This window comes from Tyto alba, unplaced genomic scaffold (assembly GCF_018691265.1).
Source record: "Tyto alba isolate M040663 unplaced genomic scaffold, T.alba_DEE_v4.0 Super-Scaffold_48, whole genome shotgun sequence".
NCBI lineage: Eukaryota > Metazoa > Chordata > Aves > Strigiformes > Tytonidae > Tyto > Tyto alba.
In genome coordinates, this window is record NW_024881324.1 from 24,011,204 (window position 1) to 24,034,612 (window position 23,409).

The 23,409-nt window shown below is 37.6% G+C and overlaps 1 protein-coding gene across 4 annotated transcripts in view; it reads left to right on the top strand.

The window, feature by feature from the left end:
* RETREG1 (reticulophagy regulator 1) overlaps nucleotides 1–23,409 on the top strand; it is a 69,182-nt gene that overhangs the window by 24,175 nt on the left and 21,598 nt on the right. The window contains exon 1 of one of the 4 annotated variants that reach the window (XM_042806622.1): nucleotides 18,519–18,766. The exons of the other annotated variants lie outside the window; for them this stretch is intronic. Within the exon in view, the coding sequence (XP_042662556.1) occupies nucleotides 18,732–18,766 (35 nt within the window). The 5' untranslated portion in view covers nucleotides 18,519–18,731. Of the gene's footprint in view, nucleotides 1–18,518; nucleotides 18,767–23,409 lie in introns of those variants that run through there. 4 annotated transcript variants of the gene reach the window in all.

Here is a 23,409-nt window from a genome sequence, read left to right on the forward strand (position 1 = left end):
ACTACCAAACAAATACTGCTTACGTCTCTGTAAGCCTCATTTGCCTTCTGTCCCTATTAGTTAAAAATAAAGGTTAAATATTGTCATGGCTGCAAGAAAAGGGTAACTTCTGAGGAAGTAAGGGCAGAAACAAAGGACCAGCAGAATTTTACTGGGGCTACTTTAACTTTTTTTAACACGGATATATTCCATCAACCCAGTTTAATATTTGCTGAGTCATGAGTTATGTTTTCAGAAACTTTTATCGTTCGTGTTTGAGTATCTGTATTGCTCCTAGCATCATACTCAAACCAGGACCGTCCCAGTATTAAGTAGATGACTTGTGCTATATACCATAAATGTCTTGTAAATGTCTCCCAGGAACAGATTTGGTTTTTCTGAGACTATTGCAGATAACTAGTAGCTTATATTCTGTTGGGCACCTTTTCCTGTTTCGCTGCACTGCTTGTTTAGTAAATTGTTTCCCATTTTGTCTTTATGCATTTGGCTTGCAAATATAGTACATCCCTGATGAGTATGGCTGGTTGATTGTTTTATGCCGTTTTCCAGTTTGAGCTCCTCTTTGAACCCTGGTTCTGCCTTCTACAGTGTCTGCCACTCCTCCCAGAGCGTTGCCACTCGCTCATCTGAAAGATTAGTGCAGATACTGAATGAAAATGCTAAGAACATACCAACCTCATATAACAAGATACTTCTAATACCTGCCCTTTGATACGGCTTTTCAATTAAACGTGAAGTTATCTTATAGGGATTGCCTATAAACTGTATTTCTTCAGTTTGCTTTTAAGTGTCATATAGAAAATTCTGAAAAGCATTAAAACAGTTGAGATGTATGCTTCCATCTTTTTTTTAGGACAGGCTATGTACTTTTTAAAAAGAAATATGCCTTCTTTTTTACTTGTTTGGGTACTGAATAATCCTTGTTGACTGTTTTAACAGCTTCTCAACTGTTACTAATTTGGTCATTATCTCTCCAGGTATCCAAATGAGAGCAGCTGAACTGAAATTGCTTGAATAGGTCTATTTTTTCTAGGTTTAACTTCATAAACCATAATCCCTTGAGAAATGTATTATTCTCTTCATTTGTCCCACAATCCTGTCCCTTCCTCTAACCCATTGGCTAGTTGTAGTCAAAATTATCAAGAATTATTTTAAACTTTTTATCCTATTAAGAGAGCTCTGAAAGATTTTCATATTGGTTTTGCAGAATTTAGATACTAGGGAGTCATTCAGAAGATTGCTGTTGTTTACCTCTGTGAAATTGTTTGTCTTCTGTTACTCTGATAACAAAAATGTTTTAATACAAATATTTAATTAACATTTCAAGAGCATACCACATAGTCTGATTTGACAGTTGTTTTTTGGTCTGGCTAATCTCTTACAGACATGAGATTTCAGTAATTTCTAAGCATATTGTTTGAAAACTTTTTTTTTTTTTTTAGTGTTCCATTTGTATCTTCTCAGAGATAAACATTATTCCTTGAGTAAGTTGGAAGGAGTAATTTAATGGAATAACTTCAGGAGATTTCATGTGGAGGCTTCTAAAAATCCTTATGCCTAGCATTACAGTTGAACTCAATGATCTTAAAGGTCTTTTCCAACCTGAATGATTCTGTGATTTTGCCAGTTTGTGTCCATGTTGGTAAAAAAAAGTCATCTGGGCACCAGCACAGTGAGACATGTATTTTTACTATACTTAAATAAACAAAGCTTGAATACTTAAATACCTGGCATAAGTGCAGTCTTTGCAAACTGCAGGGTATGCTGCATCCTGTGAAAAAGTGACTCAGTAATTAATTTCCTTTGTTACTCACTGGTAAAAATTAACGGTTGCGCTCAGTTGAAAAATGCTAGCTCCATAATGATGGGAGGATGGAAATACAGCCTTTGTTGGTCATCTTTCATTTAAACATAAGGCAGTTTTTCTTCAGCAATTTCCAACATATAATAAAGCCAGCTCCATTCTGTGTTTATTTTTTTGAAATATGGAGGTGCAGTCACTGCTTAGTTGTTCATGAGAGTTTTGCTTCTGGATCGTCTGTGCTAAAAACGCAGTTCTGTTAAAGGTGTCTGTGAGCACAGCCAGGTGGATTTGGACGTTGTGAACAACCTAAGAACTGCTAATTCTGAGCTGACCCAGTTCTGATAGCTCTGTGTCATGCTCGCTGGCATGTCACATAATACCCGGATTATCATCACTGGGGAAAAAAATGTAACCCCCCCGCTGCTGCCTACCATCATCTAGGCTGTCTCACATCTTTTTTTATTGCTTTGTTTATTGTAATGAGAAAATGTTTCTTCTGATCACAGTATTAACTAAACATTAAGTACAAGACATGTAGAATTGCAGGTGTGTTTTTTGGGTTTGGTTTTTTTTTTCTTTTTTTTTTTTTTTTTTTTTAGTTCAGCTTGTTTCCAGCACTAAGAAAACAAAACTCCTGGAAGCTGATGGGAGTTGAAAGGAGAGTGATAAAGCAAATACAGAAAATTCCATTAAGGAGGTGAGTGGAGAAACAAACCAGAGATTCAGCAAGAGAAAATCAACAAAATGGTTAGTGTTATGCTGGAGGTTTCCCATGCCACTTGTCCCTTTCTCCCCTTTGCACTGTCTCAACAACAAGCGCTCTTCCATCTTAGACAAGAGCAAGTATGGCAGATGCAGCATCTGAACTTGTGGGCCGTTTGTCGAGTTTTCCCGGATTTCAGCAAGGCAGTTTGGAGGTGTCCTTCACTTCTTAATAGTTTCGTGTTTCTTACTGACAGAGCAGTAATGCCACCAGTATTTTTCAGCAGCTTTGAAAGTCTAATTGCAGAGAAAATAAAACATACTCTCTTCAGTGTTGAGTTGTGGGCCACACATTGGGCATACAATGGAAACTACAAGCTTCTCTTAAAGTATTTCTGTATCCCATTTTTGTGGGTTGATTTCTTAAGCCTGTGAACATCTCTATAGAAAAACTATATCTTAAAAACTGCAGAGGAATTCTGCTGGTACCATCCATCTCCGATCACTTTTCCTGTCTTCAGGGACCCCTCCTGAAGCAAACAGTCTTGGCTTGGTGTGGGGTGCAAGGCCCATACGGAGAGTGTCAACCTAATTAAAAGCGACAATATTTGGGTATGCCCCGAGTCTAACAAGATGTTGTTCCCTGACTATTTTTGAGCACATCAGCCTTCTCATGCTAACCATAGCATCTGTTATTCTTTCCGTATGTGTTTTTCAAAGCTGTTTGGAAATTGTCAGCTACTGGCAGGCACGCTTTATCTATTGCTGTCAATTCTAAGTATTCCTGCACTTTCAGTATAAAGCCCTTGCTTTGTTTCTTTTTTTGACTTGTTTATATTTACAAAGTGTTTATTATAAACAGCATACTTCAAAGGCAGGGTGTAGAAGGGTATACTTTTATTTTGGCTGTCAGCCTAAATAGCATTACAAGAAAACCTGTCCAAGGATGTGATTGACAGGTATTTCCTCAATAAGAAAGTGAAACTTGGAATGAAGTGTGTGTGGGGGGAAAGTGATAAAGACCCCTCATAACCTAGATAAAGATCCTTCCACTTGAAGGATCCCGGAGATTTGGACATGGTCTTATAAAATGTCAGCCAAAAAGTAACGTTCATTCTTAGACAGGTGTACTTCAACTCACATGTTGAACTTAAGCTCAAGTTATGAACTGCCTCTTGAAGGACAGAAAAAGCCTTCCTACCCGGTTCAGATAGGGAAAGAAGACTTGGATGCAGCTGCATCATTCTGAATGGAAGAGCTTGTCACTCCCTGCCTTTTTCAGCCCTCACCCTGAATATCTTATCCCTGGTCCGTAAAGACTTTTGAACAAGTACTCAGGATTCTGGGATTTTCTAATTTACGGTGGGAATCCATGTCATATGTCTCACCATTTGTAGTTGTGACTCTGCAGAAGTAGCTGCATATCAGTGCACTAGAGCTAACACCAGGTTACCGGTTGGAGTTCAATCTTTAATTCCTTATTTTTAAGTGGAGGTACTGTATTCCATGGCTTTGCAGACAGTGCAAACTGGAAGAAGTCAGTTCCTTCTAAAGAATATCCTCTTTTTAGAGCAACTCTCTGACTTAGCAAGGCTATCTTCTAGTTAAAAGACTTCAAAGAGCTTGGGCAGACTTAGTAAAATATCTACACATAGACCTTAGCTGCGTATTGTTGCACCTTTGCATTGATTAACAAGCAATAGTACTTTTTTAAAGTGGCAAGGTACCAAGCCCTGTTAAAGAGAACAGAAAACTGACATCCAGTGAAAACATCCTTTTTGTAACTCTTTGTAGGGTTAAACTGTACAACAAATTTAACTGCTGCCTATTCCAGGAATAGCCTGTCTGACTGCCACAGAGCTGTTGGGTACGTTTGCCTGCCCCTGAGATTTGTTCTGCTTGCAAATGTAATGTTCGTATTTTTAACCTTTTATACATATTTTAAATTTTTTTTTTATTACGTAATTAGGTGGGTTGCATTGAATTATTATTAATGTTGAAAACAGCAGAATGTCGTTGCAACAAGTACCAGAGAGATCGTGAATAGAGGAAGACTGCACTTCTGATCAGAATTTTGAACAGAATGACAGACCTCAAATTGCTCATCAGGAGACAACTTTACAAAACCGATCTTCTTAAAGGGTAGAGAGTAAATTTAAGTGGAAAGGTTAATGTTAAAATAGTCATGTGTCCTATTCCCAATGTTTATCCCATTGCACATGTAACATTTTCACCATCAGTATTTTTATTCTATTCTTACCACTTTCCATTTTAACAGTTGAACAACTGTGAGAGATAACTTACAATCCTGAAGTCATTTGACTTGTCATCTTAAAGGGTATTTATAAACTATAGCATTCAGGGAGCCCCCAGTGTTACTTTAAATAGAGAGACTGCTTTTAGGATTAAGAAAAAAAAACAGACTGTTTCATTCTGGTATTGCTTTTCTTAAACGCAAGTCAAATCATATTTGATAAAAAACTCCATAAAAACAGGTAGCAAGCTTAACCATATTCTGTATTTTCATATTATTACTAAAGACTGCATGAAGAGCAAATGATACGGCTTATGCCAAGCGTAAATGTGAAAAATATTTTTCTACTGCAAGTACAAATATCTTCTGTCCATTTTTAATATTGGTCTATAATATCTGTTTCCTGTAGGCAGAAATGCTGCTTTTGTTATTTTATTATTTTGAGGAGAAGAATAGGGTTTGTTCCGCACAAGAAAGTCTCTGAATCAAATACCCAAACCTGCCATAGGTACATTTATCAGAGGCATTTGTCTCCCAGTTCCCATGATTGCTTGTCACCGTTGTTGCCAGTCACAGATATTTTTTTTTTTTCTTGCCACACAAATCAGCATTCCATGCGATTGTGAGAGTGTATATACATGATGTACAGAAATGCTTCTAGGGACAGTTGTCCCTGAGCATTGATTTCAGCATTGTGAGACCAGCTTTCAGGTGATTCTGCAGACCACGCCACGGTTTCTAGAATCTGAAACTCAAGCCATTGAATTGATACATGTTTTCTCTGCTTAGAAAGCTTGCTTTTCTGTACTATTATATGTTGAGAAACTAATTATTTAAATAATATTTTGTACTGTCTTGTATCTCAGCAACAAGAACAAAGATTGAAAATTCCATAGTGCTACACAGTTTTCCATATGCAACATGCCCCCTGTATGCAGCAAGAATATAGAAACTACATTTTCAGTTTTGTAAAAATGCTGTTTGTTACAAGAAAAAAATATGTGCAGGTCTCCTAATAGCCTATTGAGTTAATTCCTGTCAAGTTTTCAAATTCTAAAAAATTTATAAAACATAATGGAAATCTGAAGGTAATAAGAAGGAAAATGAAACAAGCAAATTTATTTAATTTGAGAACTTGATTAAACCTGATAAAAGCAAGAAACATTTATGATTAATGATACAAGGTACTTAGAAATATGTACAAATTATTGCCGTTGAAGGAAGAGGATGTCATTGTTTGGAATCTTTAGAATGGTGATAGGAGAAAGATCAGAGTAAGTAGAGTTGAATTTCTATAGTAGTTGGGTTTTGACCTTTAATTGCATCTAGTGTGCCAAATACAAGCATTAGATTACAAAACGCATGATGGAAATTATTTACGGGGGGCATGAGAACCTATAGTCATAGTGCCATTTTTTTTTTTTTAGATGTTGCAGATGCCTGGGTGGCTGTAACACGTGAGGGTGTGTTTCCCAGCACAACATCTGATTAGTCACTAATTTAGTAAGGAATGTCCTGGCACAAAGTTTTTTCGAAGCATGTGAGCCTATCAGCAGTATAACATATTCTTTCAGGTGTTTCAACATACAGTTGAGTAAAACAGCGCAGATGTTTTGAAACAAGTATTATGATATTCCTTCCCCAAGTCTCTTTTTTTTTTTTTTTCTTTTTTCTCACCGGCAGAAGAGATGTTGCAGGTTTACCTACTGAAATACATTTCAAGCCTTAATTCTTTTTTTTTTTTTTTTTAATATTCCAAGATGGTTTAGAGTCTAAGTAATACTGGAAAGCATCTCTATAAAACTACATATATTTTATTTTTACACTAAGGAAAATAGAGGGTAGCATATACTCATTATGTTTTTCATATTCTGCAAGTTTCCCCACTCCTGGAATACAGATGATCGGACATATTCAGGAGACTCGTTTAATAAAAATTTTCAGAGAGAAATACTTACTGTAGCATCAAACCATGAGAGTTCTCTTAGGTCCACCTACATGTTACGGTCACAGCACTATGACACACACTTCCTTTTCCTAGCTTAGGTTTGATAGAAGGAGAATGATAGTCTTTCAAATGTTCAGCCTTTTTTTTTTTTACAGAGTGCTTGGATTGGTAGTACAATTAATAGATCACTGACGTAACTGTGGCTGTTGACATTACTGTAGGTCAGTTCATAGTGTGAGGTAATGCTTAAGAGAATTTCATGGTGAATATAAAAATATCCACTATGAAAGTAGTAGAAATAATTTTTTTAATACTTTAAAAGTAAAATTAACTTTCTCCAGACAAGGAGACTCTGACAGAATGCTGATTGATGTAGTCCAGTGGAATTCCCAAAAGGAATTATCTAAAAGGAAATAAGTAACTCTGGAATATGAGAGAAGATCCTCCCATGAATAAAAAATGTAGATGGAATATAGGAAACTGCAGTGAAGGTAAATGGCTAGCCTTTGTGTTAATGGAAGGTCAGAGTGTGAGTCCTGCAGCATCGTGTGCTGGAACCATTCTGACAAATGTACTCGTAAGTGATGCTGAGATGGCCAGGCCTGCTGAAGGTACCAAATTATTCAAGGAAATGAAGACAAGGACCAACCAAAGATCCTTACAGGATTCTTTCACAGTAAAATAGCACGTGCAGTTCAGTGTGGGTAACTGAAGTTACGTGGGAACACCAGTCCTGAATCCACATACAAAATAATAGTGTCTGATGTAATGAATAAGTTATGAATAAGATGCGGTCTCACAAAACCAGCATTGATCAACAGACTAAATCTACTATTAGTTATCAGAAATAAAGACATACAGGGCAAAAGTAAGCACAGCCACATGCCACTCTTATAAATTTGTTGTATGTCTACGTCCTGAATGTTGTGTGGTTCTGATCAGCTACCTCCCAGAAAAAGATGCAGGAGAAAAAAAAGTCCAGAGTAGAGCAACAAGGTAAAGCGAATATACATAACTATTTCCATATAAAGAACAAGTAAGTGAGATAGACTTTTCAAAAGAGAAGACGAATAATTAAGGGGAAATACATTAGATGTCTCTAAGGTGCCATAAGGAACATGCCTTCTCTCACACACTATTGGAATGAGGAGGCATCAAAGTAGCAGGCATCAGGCTGTGGAAAAATAAAAAGATGTAATTAAGCTTTAGAAATCCTTGATGCAGGATTGCTGTGAACGTTCGAACTATATGTGGATTAAAAATATAAATTAAAGGACAGTCCTTTGAAGAAAATTTATTGAAGGCAGTTAAAAAAAAAAACACCACTGCTGGCTTTGAAGGTCTCTGGGTTGCAGATTGTTGGAGGCTATATTGTATTTCATGAAGGTATCATTGCGTATTTTCCTGTGTTCTTATTCTGCTGCTTAGGTATCCCCAGGTATTCAATTTTGGCGACTGTTGAATACAGGGCACAGGGCTAGATGGAACTTTGGCTGACCCAGTTTAGCTTGTTCTTGTTAAAAGCATTACGAGCATTGACTTTTTATTCAGTTAAGTGACGTAGTAGGACTGAAATAAATATATTGATTTATTTTTGCATTTGTATATGTTGTTAATAAATTTTATATAAATGTTAAAGTCTGAGAAATCCCAGAAGGGCACATGAGATAGCTGTTGCCCAATTTTAGACTGAGTGTCTGTTGCTACCACCACATTCCATGGAATTTGTAAGGTCAATGTGTACCCTAAGAACTTGCTTTTATGCATTTAGGCATGAGATCAGAGGAATAAAATCAGAGGAGTAGTATCTGTGATGTCCACATCTGATCTTTAAAAAAATACCATTCAAAACGTTTTTAAGAACTTTTAGCTGAATGCATGTATATGTTTTCTTAGAACACAAAGTGAGACAAAAGCATGTAAGACTTGTCTTGTGTATTCCTAGAAAAGACTCCTAATATGTCTGAAGAATGATTGTATTAAGTTCTCATATCAGGGCTGTACAGGAACAAAGCTGTTTCCATTGTGATTTCACCATAAGCAGACAACTTTCCTGGGATGCATAGCTTGGCAACTTCTGCCTTAACTTTTTTGCTGAATTAGGTATTTTGTATTATAATCAAAGTCTCAAAATGTGGGAATTCAGCTGAAAACTCCTTAATCTGATGATAAACAGAAATACAGAGAAGTTTCTGAAAAGGACACAGAAACAGAATTTTTTATTAAAGTTTCAAATACTTTGCTCAAAACCCTTCTAGAGGTATTTTGGAACATATTTATTTCATTAATTGGTAATCAAACAAAAATCATACTAAAGAGGCATTTTATTGTAAAGAGTAACTTAAGCATGTGGAAATTAGTCTTCTGGGTCTTTCTTTGTCAGTCACTGAAATGGGGAGAAATGTGGGATACCTGAAAAGTAGTTGAAAGATGTATATAAAGTGCTCTAAATGTTTTCTAAATAAAGAGTGTTATTTCTTCACCCTTCTACTTCCCTCCTCTATAGGAACACCCAGGGAGTTGGACTCGATGATCCTTACAGGTTCCTTCCAATATGAGATATTCTATGATCTGTATATCAGCAGAGAAGGTTTTTCAGAGCAAAGGGTGCTTTCTCATGGATATCTCGGAGATCGAGATTCTGAAAGAAATAGCAAAAGCTGTGATAAAATATCATGCATTTTGCAGATTTATATAGATAAAGTACATGTATGAATAAGTAACTTGTAAATTGAAAGCTTACTTTTTCAGTCTTCTGGTAGCAAAATGTACTATTGAAATTGATTTCCTACAGCTTAACAAGAAGATTTCTTTAGAAATCTTTGGACATCCATAAAAAAAGAGGGAAAAGGAAGTTTTAACGGTGATGCGATCTGCTCTTGTGCTGTGCCAAGCAAGGTGTCCTACGCACGTGTCCTCAACCGCCTTACGAAATCGAATGAATTTAAATCAAAATTAATCGCTAAGGAACGGGGAAATAAAAGTTCACGTCTTCTATAGTTAGAGACAAAAGTCTAGGTAGCTGAAGTTAATTTGCCTTCCCAGTAGTGCTGCCAGCCTCTCGGCAAAACGCCCCGCGTGTTATCGCGCTCTCGAGGCCGGGTGAAGGTTATCGGCTGCTCAGCGCCTCGGGCTGAGCGTTCTGGCAGCGCTCGCCCCACCAACCAGTTCAGGGGGTTCCTCTAAACCTCAGATCTGCCTGCGCCCTTGATGGCGAGCAGCTTAAGCTGCAGGTCTTCACTGCTCACCATTCCTGGTCTGAACCTTTCTGGACTCGCGTTAGCCCAGGAGCCACCTCGCTGTGCAGGGTTTTTTTTTGTGGGGTAGGTGGGATTGCAGGAGGGGGTCTTGGCTGACCCCTTGCCTTCTCTGTGGCCGTGTGGTGTTTCACTGGCCTCCACAGCTTTAAATTTGCAGGTGTTTCACAGAGGGCTGGATGTTGAAAGAGCAGAATGGTGGTGGTTTGACCTGCGTTTACTTTGAAGAAACCCTGGTAAGAAACTGGGGACATCGGTCACTCCAGGATCAAGTTAGTTTTGTTTTCATCAGTGCGTCTCAGAATCCAGTCTGCAGTTGTGTGCGTGTATGAATTGTCATTGTGTGGAGCAGAACGTTGCTTTGCATAATGTATTTCCCCCTGCTACTTCTCATCATTACCCCTCTTACCCTGCTACATTGTTACCTGTGGTATTATGAAACTATTTTCTTTAGGTTTTGATGTTAGCATTTAATGAGGTTTTATGTCAGTTTTCTTTCCAGCGGGTAGAACTATAATGGGAGATTAAATGGTAACTTGTACTGTGGCCAGGCGTTCCTATGGCTTTTAATTTTTATTTATTTTTTTTAAACAAGCTGGTTGATCATAAAATATGTGCCTTCTAAAATGGCTTGCACTCTTGACGTTTTTTTTTTTCCCTGATCTGTTTTCATTTGCAAATACTTTAAACTTTGCTTATATAAATTTACATTTCATCATTTTCGTTAAAATAGATCCGACTTGCTCGTGTGCTGTTGTATGTGTTGGAATTGGAAAGTACTGACAGGTAGCATGCAAATTACTAGTTGCTTCATCAGATAAAAATATGGCCTTGAAACTGAGTTATGTTAGGGACGATTCGTTTTTTTTTTTTTTTTTCCAGAGGTGCACAGTTTTATAAACCACCACAGTGAAACTGAATAAAGACAATTCTAGTGAAAAAAGCTCTTCTTAAAGGGAGAGAATATGATTGTAATTTTACCACCAGGCATATTAAACATTAGAGACTTGTTGCCTTTTCACACAGTAAACCAACAAATAGATAAAAAGTTGATGTTAATAGGTTGATAAGTAAACAGTATAATTTAGTAATTTGTCTCACTTTCATTATACAGGCATTGAAAAAGTCTGTGGCCCTGAAGGAATCCAAATAAATCATATTTAGTATGAAAATGTTTGGCTAGCAATTCTGAATATTAATCAAAAACTTTGGCTCTTTGAGCTGTGGCATAAGAATAGGGTTGATGTCAATGAAAAGTATTAATAATATATGTGTGCTGTGCTTCCATTATAATATACTTGAAGTCCTGCAGTTATTCATCCTTAAGCTCGCAAAGTCTAATTCAGGATTGGTGATCTGGACTGCAATCTAGTTACGGCTTGCAATGGCATTAACTACTCTGGTGAGTTTTTCTTACATTGCACAGAAGAGCAAATTGCGTGATTAGGTGGAAAACTGGTTCCTATCCTCTTCTTCCTAAGATGACAGTGGCATCGAAGTAACGGTGGGTTGTCCTAGCAAACTGTGAGCATACCAGCGAAATCTTTTAGAGATGGGCATTGTCAGTATGTGGCTCCGACTGTCCTAATTATCTTAGAGATTCTGAGCAGCTCAGTGACTTCTTACGTTCTTAATTAAATTGCATACAGAATTGTCTTCTAAACAAACAGCTTGCTGGCAGTCTGTTTATTTTGCATTATTTTGTACTATGTTTAATACTTGTATTAGAAAACTCAACAAACTTCTCAGGTTCGTGCTTTAACTCTTTGTATCAACAATTTTGAAAAATATTTTAAAGTGTATTCATAACCATTTGTAATCATTTGACCAATTTGTTCGATGCAAGATGATTTCATTGTACAGCTATCTTGCTGTTTGGCCTGCCTTTCATATAGTTCATCTCTTTTCAGTGGGGGAAGAAACCAGGTGCTGAGAAGAAACAGATTCAGACTGATACAAACCAAAAGAGACAGGTGGAAGGGCAGGTTTCAAAATCCTAAGTAGCATATGTGCCTAGGAAAAAAAATTGCATTTTAACGTGACTTTACTGAACTACAGATCTTGATTATAAATGAACCTACCTTTGTAGGTCTTGGGGTAGTTAGGAGATGTGGTTTAGTAAACAAAATAATTTCATTAAACAGTATGTAGAGTCTCTTGAAAGATTTAGAAAAATATTCAGTTGTCTTTAGAAATTGCTCAGATAATTGCTAGGTGGTGTTATGCGTTTGGGTTTTTTCCCCTCCAAACTCTGTTTCTTTTGTAGCTGTTTAACAAGATCCCACGGCCAAAAAGTCCCAGGGCAGTTGGCATTTTCACCCTTAGTGGTAAGATCTTCTACCTCCCTGCCTCCAGCTCTTCTCTGTTTGTCACACAAATCTGGCATGATCTATCGTATTTGTACCAGAGGAACTTTTGCTAAATTCATGTGACTAAAATGTAGTCATTTGCTTTTTAAACTGCAGTTGAAGTGTCTCTTACTTCCTTTAACTCTTCTTTCTGCTTGTGTTTGAAAATTTGGAAATACTCTCATGCACCGTGGTGCATTATTATGCGTGCTTTGTGATGAAACACTAAAACCTCACAGTGACAATTCACTGTTGCTGATATAAATCAGGTTTTGATGTCTGTTGATAGATGGTTTGCTTTCATACTCAATTTTTTATGATTCTTTAAAAATACATATTCATGTGTTTTCTTCTGCCAAGTAAATATTTCTTGCATGCGACATCTTGTTTATCTTGCATTAGCTTTTTGAATGTTGCATTACTTTTTTTATGTCAAAATTGAATGCTGGGGGGGTTTTTGTTTGTTTGGTGGTTTGTTTTTTTTTTTTAATATGCAGCACATGACTTAAAAAACGTTTTAACAATTAGTTATTTCATCCAGGTACAAAGAAGAGTCCTGCATAATATGCAGGATTCCATGAAGAGAGAAAAATTTTCCTGAGCGCTCATTTTGTTTCATTTTTATTGGTCCTTGACAGTTGAAGTTTGTTTATTTATTTATTTATTTATTTATTTACCATTCCTAATCCTAGATACAAATAAATACAAAACTATGTTTTGTGTGTAATAAGTATCTTAAGTTTTTTTTAGCACACTGCTTACCAGCTTGAGATTAAACCTGCTATAATACTCCAACAAAGAACTGAGCATGTTCAGCAGATCTTTCTTGATGATTTGTCATTTACTGTTGAGTGAAAGGCTTCCTCGTTTCTAAAACAAGCCCTCCTATATGTATCTTATAGTGTATGAAGAGATCTCAAAGTTAAGTAAATATTATAAGCATTTGCAATTTGAAGTCAGCTTTACATAGTCAGAAAGAATTAGGACAGGTATCATTCAGCAAATTTAGATGTTGAAAATATGGAAATATTGGGTGTGCTCTTCAAATTGATGAAATATAGTAAAACATATACTTTCATGTGTGTGTGCTTATAAATACATGAATACATGTGCTTATAAATAAATGAATGTATACATGCCTGCACACACACACAAATGTGATGAGTATATTCAGTTTTCTATATTGAAAAAAGGGGGAGGGGAATACTCAGATTTGGGGGACTTCATGTATGTTGTTATTTTTTTTCAGTAGCAGAAACGTGCATTTCAAAATAGTTTTAATCCTAAGCATGCCTTTGACAATGATGGTAATTTTTAAACACATGCTCTTGTTGAAAATAATATCAGCATAATCCGTCTACAAAAAGTAAAATGTTAGACTTGCCATTCCCTCTCAAAATATGAACTAAACTAGATGTTCTTTTTGGAGTGTGATTTTATTTATTTTATTTATTTTTTTTTACTATGAATCAGCTGAGGTTTTTTAGGATGTCTTTATGTGTATAGTATGGTGTTCATTATTTTTTCATCGACATTATTAGAAGTGAGACTCCTTCATAGCTGAAAAATTAGAAGAAGGTTATATGTTGGAAGCACTGTCTTACTCTCCTTTTAGTTGAGGAGAGACGTAGAAGGGGGTGGTGATTGTGCCTAGCTCTGGAGCTGGTTGACCAGCTAAAGCGTGCCACAGACTGACTAATTAAAAATCTTTGAAAGCTTGCAGACTGGGTGGGGTACACCCCCTACCACACAATGCCAAATCATCCCCTTCAACTCCACATGGGCAGCACGCTGTCCTTCACCCACCTGCTAAAGCCCTGGAGCATCTTCGGTACCTGAGTATGTAAAACAGTGCATCCAACACTATTTCCCATCCTCTCAGGCACTCGGTAAGGCTGCTTCCTTGTCTCTGGCAAGAACACAGCTTTTATTTTCCTTCTTTTGCTGATGACTTTCTCTGAAGTCTTTGGTGCCTGCCTGTAAGAGGAAAATTCCCCACAGCTGCCTATACTGTTTGGGGTGAAGGCCATTTACGTGATAATTATGGCACGTGCTCAGTCCAAATCTGTACTCGGCAAGAGCAAAGCTGGTGAGAGTCTCTGATCAAGCAGTATGTCAGGCTGGCATCTGATCTGCGTGCCAGCACATCTTTGGGGGCATCTTAATACCTGACAGTAAAGAGAGCTGTTACGAGGCATCAAGGCAGTGTTGAGAAAGGTCTAGAAGAGGTCTGTTTAGTTGAAGAACATGGTAACGGAGATGAACAGAAGTAAATAGGATTGATTCTTAAAGTTATCCGGATACAAGGACGACCACATGCTCTGGAAAGCTGCATGTAAAACTGTGGTAATGAGGGCCAACAGAGCATGAGGAACCCAGAAAAAGGGTCAAAATATGTAAATCAGCAGGATGCCCTCACTGGGAATAATGGTGTACGTTTCTGGTCTCTCCCACCTTAAATTGGCTATAGTGAAGATAGGAAGTAAATATTGGGAAAGAACTGTGAGGATGTGTGAGGGCATGCAACAGCTTACATGCATAAAACAAGTGAGCAAGATCGGGCTTTTAAAGCTGAATGAGCTGGCCAAGAGCAGAACATGATCAATAGCATCTTCTTCCTTTCGATTGCAAAGTCAAGTGCTTTCATGTTCCTTTCAGAAGTAACGGGGTCAGGGGGAAGAGGTGGTTCCTTCTGTGAAGGAACCACGGAACTAAAGGGAGGGAAAATTTCAGAAAATGCTGGGTGTGAGAAGTGAGAGAGACACGGCAAGGCTGGAAGAGAGCAGCTCAGGCAAAGAGGTTGCTGAGAGGAGCAGGGGTTAGTCGTGTGAGGTGAGGCCTCGGAAGTGGCAAGAAGAAACTTAAAAAGGACAGAGAGGACTGGCCGAAATCCCCTGCGATTCAGAAAATTGTAGCGTTAGCTGCAACTAAGGAAGTAAGAGCCTCCCCGAGAAATAACATGGTTAGGGAAAGAACTTTTAATTCCTCAGTTCTGTCATTTCTAGTCACTTTGAGTTTTCCACGTTGGAAAAGTTTAAAACTGATTTTTACCAGGTGAGGTCTTTTCTAGTCAGCTTCACCTTTCAGTTCTGCAGTCCCATCAAAAAGAGTAGGATAATAGTCTGCAAAATTGATAAATAGCTGTGAAAAGCTAAAGAGAGAGAACTGTCATCTGCCTGTATAAGTGTAAGACTTCTTCGATGTAACCTGAAGTGGCTAGATGAGAACAAACAAAACTGGGTGGCGTTTGGTTCCTTTTTTGTTTTCAAACAGTATGTAGCTAAGCTGCAGAAGTCGTTGCCACAAGATGTTATAGGTGCTATCACAGAATGGAAATCCACTCAGAGCTAAAAACACAGACATCCCTGCTGGTTCAGGAAAGCCCTGAGCCCCAAGTCGGAGTCTGGAGGACTATTTGGAGAAGGCAGCAACACAGTTTTCCCTAGGCTGTGGTTTTGGACACAGCAGGAGATGCCAGCAGCCCTTTGGCCTGGTTCAGCACAGTGCTTGTGCTCACCTCCTGCTGTTCCACCCCCGTGTACTTGGAGGGGTCACACCATCTCGTGCAGCTGTGAAACAGTCCGGAGCCAGATCTGCTGGGAATGATGGGCCGGTCTAATTCCCGCAGGTGCGGAAGAACTGGGAACGATCGAAAGCTTGAGATTAATTTTCTAGACAGTCTTCTTTGTGAGACTAAACAAAACGCTTTGACTGTGGTTTGGCTAATTGGATGCTTCTGCTGTTCTGAAGTCTGATTTGCAAAAATGATGAGCAGTGATATCAGTAGAAACTAATCTTTGAGTACTGAAGTGTTTTGTAAATGCTATACTTAGAAGCTAACAGGTCCTCGATATTTCAGTTAGGTACTCATTTACTAGACACTTTTGAACCTAATCTTTCCAGGACTTGCTTATCAATAAGTAAATACGGTGATATTATCCTCCTTACCTCACTGAGGGCTGGGGAAGGGTTCCGAGGAGTTGTAACAGTAAACAGTGAACCATTTTTGTGCTGTAGCGGTGAGCACTATGTACAGAGTGTGACAAAGAAGTGAAGAATCCAAAGTCCTACTTGAAGAGCTTGGAGCACATCGAGTACCAAGACTGAAATACACGGATAGGCACTTTTCAGCTCCTGAGCGTCATCATAAAATGCATTAAAAAGGGATATTTTGAAAAAAAGGCAGTTTACATAGTAAATGCGTGTGGCTATGTAAGGCTATACAAAAGACTAAGCATAAGCAAGTCAAGTTGCACAAGGGGTTTAGTATTGCTTGCTTTCATTTTTGATGCTACATTTACATTTTGAATGATGCTTTTGTGTGTTTGCGGACGTCAGTTACTTCTTTTGATTCTTCTAATCGGAGGACTTCAGAATTTTAATCTGAAAATGAAGCTGCCACACAAAACCATGTTATTAAGATTTTTGAATTTAGCAGCTCTGTTGTTTCAGCGTAAGCTTGAAGGAAATTCAGCTCTAATTATTTCAGCTATAGCAGAATTAGAAAAAAAAAAAAAAAAGAAAAAAGAGAGGAGCATTCATTCTATGAAAAATAAGAGATGATATTGGAATATGCAGATACAGGTGACCACGCAACATTTCTGTTGAGTAGGGCAGGACATTTATCAATGCATGTTTATGTATTGCCTTGCATAATTCAGACATAGGATTTCATTCTGCTTCCTTTCTTTTAAAAGTCCACTATGATTAAACTGCTTCAGGAAGAACATGTCTTGTGAAAGACTGAGGAAGTGTTTGAATACATAAGATTGCATGGGATTAAGAAAAGGAAAAAGGTACTAACTGGAACATTGGGAGAAGAGTTAAGGAAGTTGGCATTCACAAATAGTCAGCATTCCTGTTTCATTCTGTTTTCTCACCATTTCCTGAGATCATTTTATTAATTCAGATACTCACATAGTAAATCTAAATCATGCAGTTTAAAGCAATAGATCTATGATTATATGGTTTGGGTAGTTTTTGCAGTTATCTAGATCTTACTAGTAATTTTGAAGCATTTTATATTAAAATAAGAAGAAAGGAGAGAATCCTTTGCAGTTCTGAAAATTAAGCAGCTTTCCAGCGAATGATATATTATCCACAATGCACCAAATACAGCTTACCAAATCAAAGATATGGGGTGCTTGGTTTTTAATCCGACATACCTTTTGTTCCAGCTTTGCTTTTTTTTTTTTTTTGATTTATTTTTAACATGCAACATCCCCAGGACTATTCCTACTATCTCATACCAGAGAGGCAGGTCTAAATCTTGCTGGGTTCCCTCCTAGAAAAAAAGCTTTCTATGGAAAGATGTCTTGATGTACTATTTATTTGAATATATATTAAGCACAAGAAGTCAGGTTGTTTAATGGAGGAAGGAAGCCATGTGAAGGAGCAGTGCTGAGCAACATATGTATGTGATCCTTGGAGTCTTGGGCTGTGTGACAAAGTTTCATCAGCACAGATAAGGTTGCGGGGGTGTTGAAAATTAATAGAGACATAGCTGGTGTAGCTGGAGTGACAGAATCCCTGTCATGCGTGCAGCAAAAAGCTGTAGGAGAAAAGTGAATTTGCCAGTTCACCTTAGGTTGTTCACAGAGGTATTTGCAGTATTTTGACAGAAAACCTCCTCCTGTCAGCATACCTTCATTTTGAAGACTCTTCCAGTACAGTTTGCTGGTATGGTTGTGATAGCTAAGACTGCTTGTGGCAGACAAGCTTGGAATCAGAACGTAAAACCAATGCAATTAATCTTTATTGAAAGCTCATCTTCCTGTTCTTTATTTTAAAAGAATTGCTAACTTGTTTTCTTCGTATGTGAATTTAGTCAATGGTGAATAATTTTGCTGCTTCTGACAGCTTGTGACTGACACAGTGTGGAAAAAAAAAAAAAAAAAAGATATTTTTACAGCTAGAGTAAGTTCTTTACTCATGCTTTTTAAGCATGTTAATTTAAAGTTTGTGTCACTTAGCTTCCTATCATTTTAGCTGCTAACTTACCCCTGAGAAAAATGAGACCTGTTGAGGACGATTTCCAGTGGAAGCACAAAAAATACAATGTACTAACCGGGTAGTGATTCTTCCTCACATGACCAGAAGAAGGAAAAAAAAAAAAAGCTGTTTTGCTTTTGGCTGTGCTTGCTACTAAACACCCTGTCATCGTGCGTGAGGTGAGTCACGACTTGTTTATTTATAGCCTTGGCCAATCAAAGCCGAACGCTCTGAACTTCATTCAAGACCAGGAGGCACCTAGGATGTCTTGTAAACATTTGCTCGCCGAGCAAGGAGCGCTCTTCTCGGCAGCGAACAGGACAGGTGCCCGGGTTGCTGCTTCTAAAACACAAAACAGACTAGAAGATCGTTGCCTGGATTATCTAGATTGGTAGAGAGAGAGAGAGAATTCCTTTTTACGTCTGAAATGCCAGACGGTGAGGATCTGGGACAAGATGACAGGTACTGTACCTTGGTTCTGATGGCCTTCTCGTGCAGCGCATAGGGACCGAGGCTCCGTGTAATTATCTGGGTGTGCGCCTGGGTTCTCAGCCCAAGATCAGTTTTTTTTCTGCGTTGTAACAGCTCATCTAATTCTTGAGAGTTTTGCCACCCCTAAGGCTTCTTAGGAGAGAAGTGTTAGATCTTAATGTCTGCGTAGAAGTGAAATTGTACAGCCCTTACGCACTTCTTTAAAGCTGAAGGGAAAAAAAAAAAAAAAATACTGGGTGGTTTCTACCTAGTCCCTTTTCCCAACCATGGGACAACTTGCAAGCCTCAAAATGTCAGAGACACAAATAGTTTAGTCAGAGCCGCATTACTGACAGAACTATAACTCATTACTGTGAGATAGGGCACTGTGTCCCTTTGAGGCATGCCTGTCTTTCTGAAGTTTAACTTTGGATCTAAAAATAACAATTTAACAAATAGTGTTTTCGCAAATATGATCTAGCACATTCCTATGAAATAAAGGCACTAATTAAATTTAGCTAAATAAATTTTAAAATAAGTATTTTAAAACTAGATGTTGTTGATGTCTGGCTATGACAGGGTTTATAATGTAGGTTTCTTGAAATCCATATGGTATTTCCATAGTTGCAATTTTTATTGTCTTGATGCTGATCAAAATGCTGGCTCTAAAATGGTGCCAATGAAATATGTGATGCTGAAAAAAAAAAAAAAAAATGTATGTGGAAATAGACTTTTTCTTTTTGGAAGTTAGTTAACAAAATGCCAGAATATAGAGGTAAATTCAAGAAATTACAAGAATCAGAAGTGTGAGCATTTTGTTATGGCTTTGGATTTTATTTCTTTAGCTAGATTTAAATTTGAACATTTATGTGGATGTTTTCCCAATGGGTTTGTCAATGTGGTGTTGTAAGGCAGACGAAATACAGAAGACTTTTCTTGTTGTCTGTTGCAGATCAGTACGTTCAGGCATGGCCACCTAATTGGATGAGTGGGGGTGAATGGATCCCCAGTGGCATAATTGGGTCTCTGCAAGGGTGGGGTCACCTACTCATTTCCGTTTGCAGGGATCTAAGTTGTGCCCTATATACGACAAAGATTAAAAGTAATTGTAGTACTCGGTAGCATTTTTTTCCTTTATTTTGAGGAAAGGTTGACTCATTACTGATAGCCACCAAAATGTTAATTTCTATGCGTTAAAAAATGTTTAACTGGACCTCCAGTTTGTTAAACTGCATATTTTTCAATACGGTAAACAGCAATATGCATGACACCTTTAAAAACAAGGGTTTGGAAAATAAATAAACAGCAATATGCATGATACATTTAAAAACAAGCATTTGGAAAATAAACACCTTTTTATTTTTTAAATCAAATTTATAAAGGATATGCATCATGTCCTTCCTTGAAAATGTGTTGTGTTTTGTTTTTTTTTATTTTAAATCAAGATGGGAGAAAATCTTACTGGCTGAGAAGAAAAATAATTTTGAGGAAAAAAAGTTTCAGAATTCAGATTTGGAAATGGAAAAGCAGCAGTGTTTACCAGTATGTAAAAGGATGCAATTGGTATGCAAAGCAAAGAAGCTTTGTAATATCTAACTTCCTTAGTTCACAATTCTTTATAAAGGCTTGTAGCAAGCTTTGGCAGTTAAATAGAAGTAATACTAGGCCTAAACGTCTAGGACTTCTTTCTTTATGAATCAAAATTGTTTCATTTTTTTTTTGGAGGAGGTTGGTTGTTGTGGGTTTTTGTTTGGTTTTGGTTTGTTGTTTTGTTTTTTTTTTTTTTTAAACAGAAAGGACGAACATTTCTAAAGCAGGAACCAGAAAAAAGCAAAATAGGGCCTGTTCTCCCCGACTATCATTTCTGAAACTACCATTAAATTAATTGACCCTGATCTAGTCCCTCATCCTTTTGTGTCTTTGCTATTGAGCAAAAAGGTTTGAGAAAATGGTTTAATCAAAAGGTTCTGATTTTTTTCTGGAATTAATTTCCCTTTTTGTCTTGGTGGTAACAAATAGGATATAACTGGAGAAGGTTCCTACAGAAGTGCTAATGAGATTTGGTGGAGGTCAGGATATTTCGGTCCAAGTTAAGCAAGAGGAAATAGAAGGGGAGGGGCTGTGGGAACTATACTGGATCCATGAGAACTGTGCTGGAGCAATTCATTTTAGAGTCACAGAAGAAGAGATAGTAATGTAAATGCAGAGATAATTTTGAGGGCACACTGAATCAGAGCTACTGCTTTATATATTTAAAAAAGGAGGGCAGTGGTATTTTTGTAGAAGCTGCAGAATGAGCTTCGTTCGCTGATTGGTTTCAGCGCGCTGCGCTCCTTGGAGCTCCTTCTCAGATGCAAACAAGTACTTCTTACATCCTCTCTCCTCTCAAGTTCACGTCCTACTTGAGCAAATATGTAATATTGCATCACAAGTGTATTTCATGAACATTATAACATCACAGTTAAAGATGCGGCATTGGTCAATAGTCTGTTAGTCACACCGTGAATTTAAATGCATAATAATCAAAGGAACGTATGCACAAATACTTCTTGGTAAGGCTAGGGAAAAAGCTAAGGGTTGTGAAGAATTAGGTGCCCACTCATATCTTCTGGTTTGTTTTGTCATATGATCCTGGGCAGTAGCAGATCAAGAACAGTGAGGAAAGATGTGGTCAAAGGTAAAGGATTGAAAACAGTTTAGAATAAGGATAATATTTTCTCCCAGTAATTCTTTATCATCAGGTCCCCTATCGTTTTGGTGTAAGATGGTATAATTTATTTTAAAAAAATAAAAAATTGACAACTTGTGAGGAATCTAATGATGGTCAAGAATGTATAAAAGATCCTGTGAATCATTGGTGGAAGCACATGGCTGTTGGTGCTTCAAATTTGGAGACACGGACATGTAACTTCCTCTGTCAGAACGTCTGTGTTGTTCTAATCACTCTCACCTGCCTATTATTGAAAAGGATGGTGCACTAAAGTCTTAACCAGGAACCTTTTATGACTTGACTGAAAGTGAGAGAGAAAGCTATGTTATTTTGAACCAGTTGATTTTGAACTACAGTCTTGTAGTGCGTGACCTCAGTATGTGCTTAGGCTTGGAAAAATGGAGATACAGATTAAAGTCAAATCTACATGTTACTTAATTACTCAAAGCATGTGGAATTGTTGTTATATAAGAATATTTGTTTCTTCTGCTAGTATTAGTTAGTAAAGTGGGGAAGGTATTTGATTTCTTTTTATGATACAGTTCAGTACACGAACGTAGGCAACGAGTGGTTAGGTTGTGCCAGAAACTCTCAGTAATACGGTAATGCATCAAAGTGAATGGTCACCTGCTGACACAAAATACATTAAAACCTATTGAAAAGAGTCAGAATGAAGTTCCACACAGAAAGAGTTAAAAGTTGCCTTGCAATATTACACAAAAGTTCATGTTTTCGCAGGTTAAAAGTATTCTTTGTCTGGCACTCGAAAATCCAATTTTCCTTTTTTGTGCAGCTGCTCTGCAACTCAAGGAATGCTCAGCTCGTCTTTCCTAGCTGTTTGACTTTGAGAGGCCTTGAACTAGGAGTATCCCAGCTGAAGAATATGGAGGCTGAAGGAGGAAAATTAATTGCTTTTGTGAAAAAGGGTTAGAAGAGTTGTTTTTGTGGGAGAAAAATAAATGGGAAAGAATTGTTTCTAATAGCTGGGCAGAGGTGTTTACAGTTCTGCAAACAGAACTTTACACTCCTGTTGATAGAAACAAGACTTCCTTATTTTGTGAACAAAAATAGTGCAATAAAAGTGTCTCTTTTGCATCATCAGTTTCTGTTACAAATGGGAAGCTGACCTGGAAGATCCCAGCCCTTGTACTGCATTGATAAAAAGACACTAATAGCATTATAGTCTTTGCTAAACAGAAAGCAAGCCTGTAACAATATTTAGGTGGCACCAAACCTCTCAATTTTCATGTAAAGAGACATTTAAAAAATCAGCGCTTACAAAGTCCCTCACTGTGGTCTAACAGCACTTGACTGTCAGATCCCATGTCACGTTTTGAATGCCCTCGAACTGGAGTAGCTGGTGTTCTCCTCGGGAGCTGGACAGGAGTGGTGCAGGTCATGGGAAGGGTTTCCCCTGACCTATCAGTTTGCTTAGAGGAGGGAGCTGGACAATAAAGTGCCACCCATTTAGCTGGAGTAGGTTCTGTTTATTTTCACAAGACATTCGGCAAAAAGCGACCACAGCCTGCTGTGTTGAGGAACTTGGGTACTGGAATCACCTTCAGAAAAGTTGGAGTTAATCAGTTTGTATCTGATCAGCTAAAGGAATACAATATAGCTCCTTATGAAGGCTTTGTAAGACGACTGATGTTATACTTGAATAGAAGAGATGAACACATCCCCTCCAAAATAAAATCCTGGTAGTAACGAGTCATTTTTATTTTTTTTTAAAAGCAACCTGTAGGACAAGATGAGTTCCCCTTTCCCTTTGCAGAACAGTTGAGTGTATTTTTGTAACAATAGGATTGCTTTCATTTTTAGAAAATTCTGTTCTTGATTAGTAATATAAGCAAAAAAAAAAAAAACAAAACCTTCATTTATGGGATTGATACTGTTTAGCAGCACACCAGTGGTAAAATGTTCC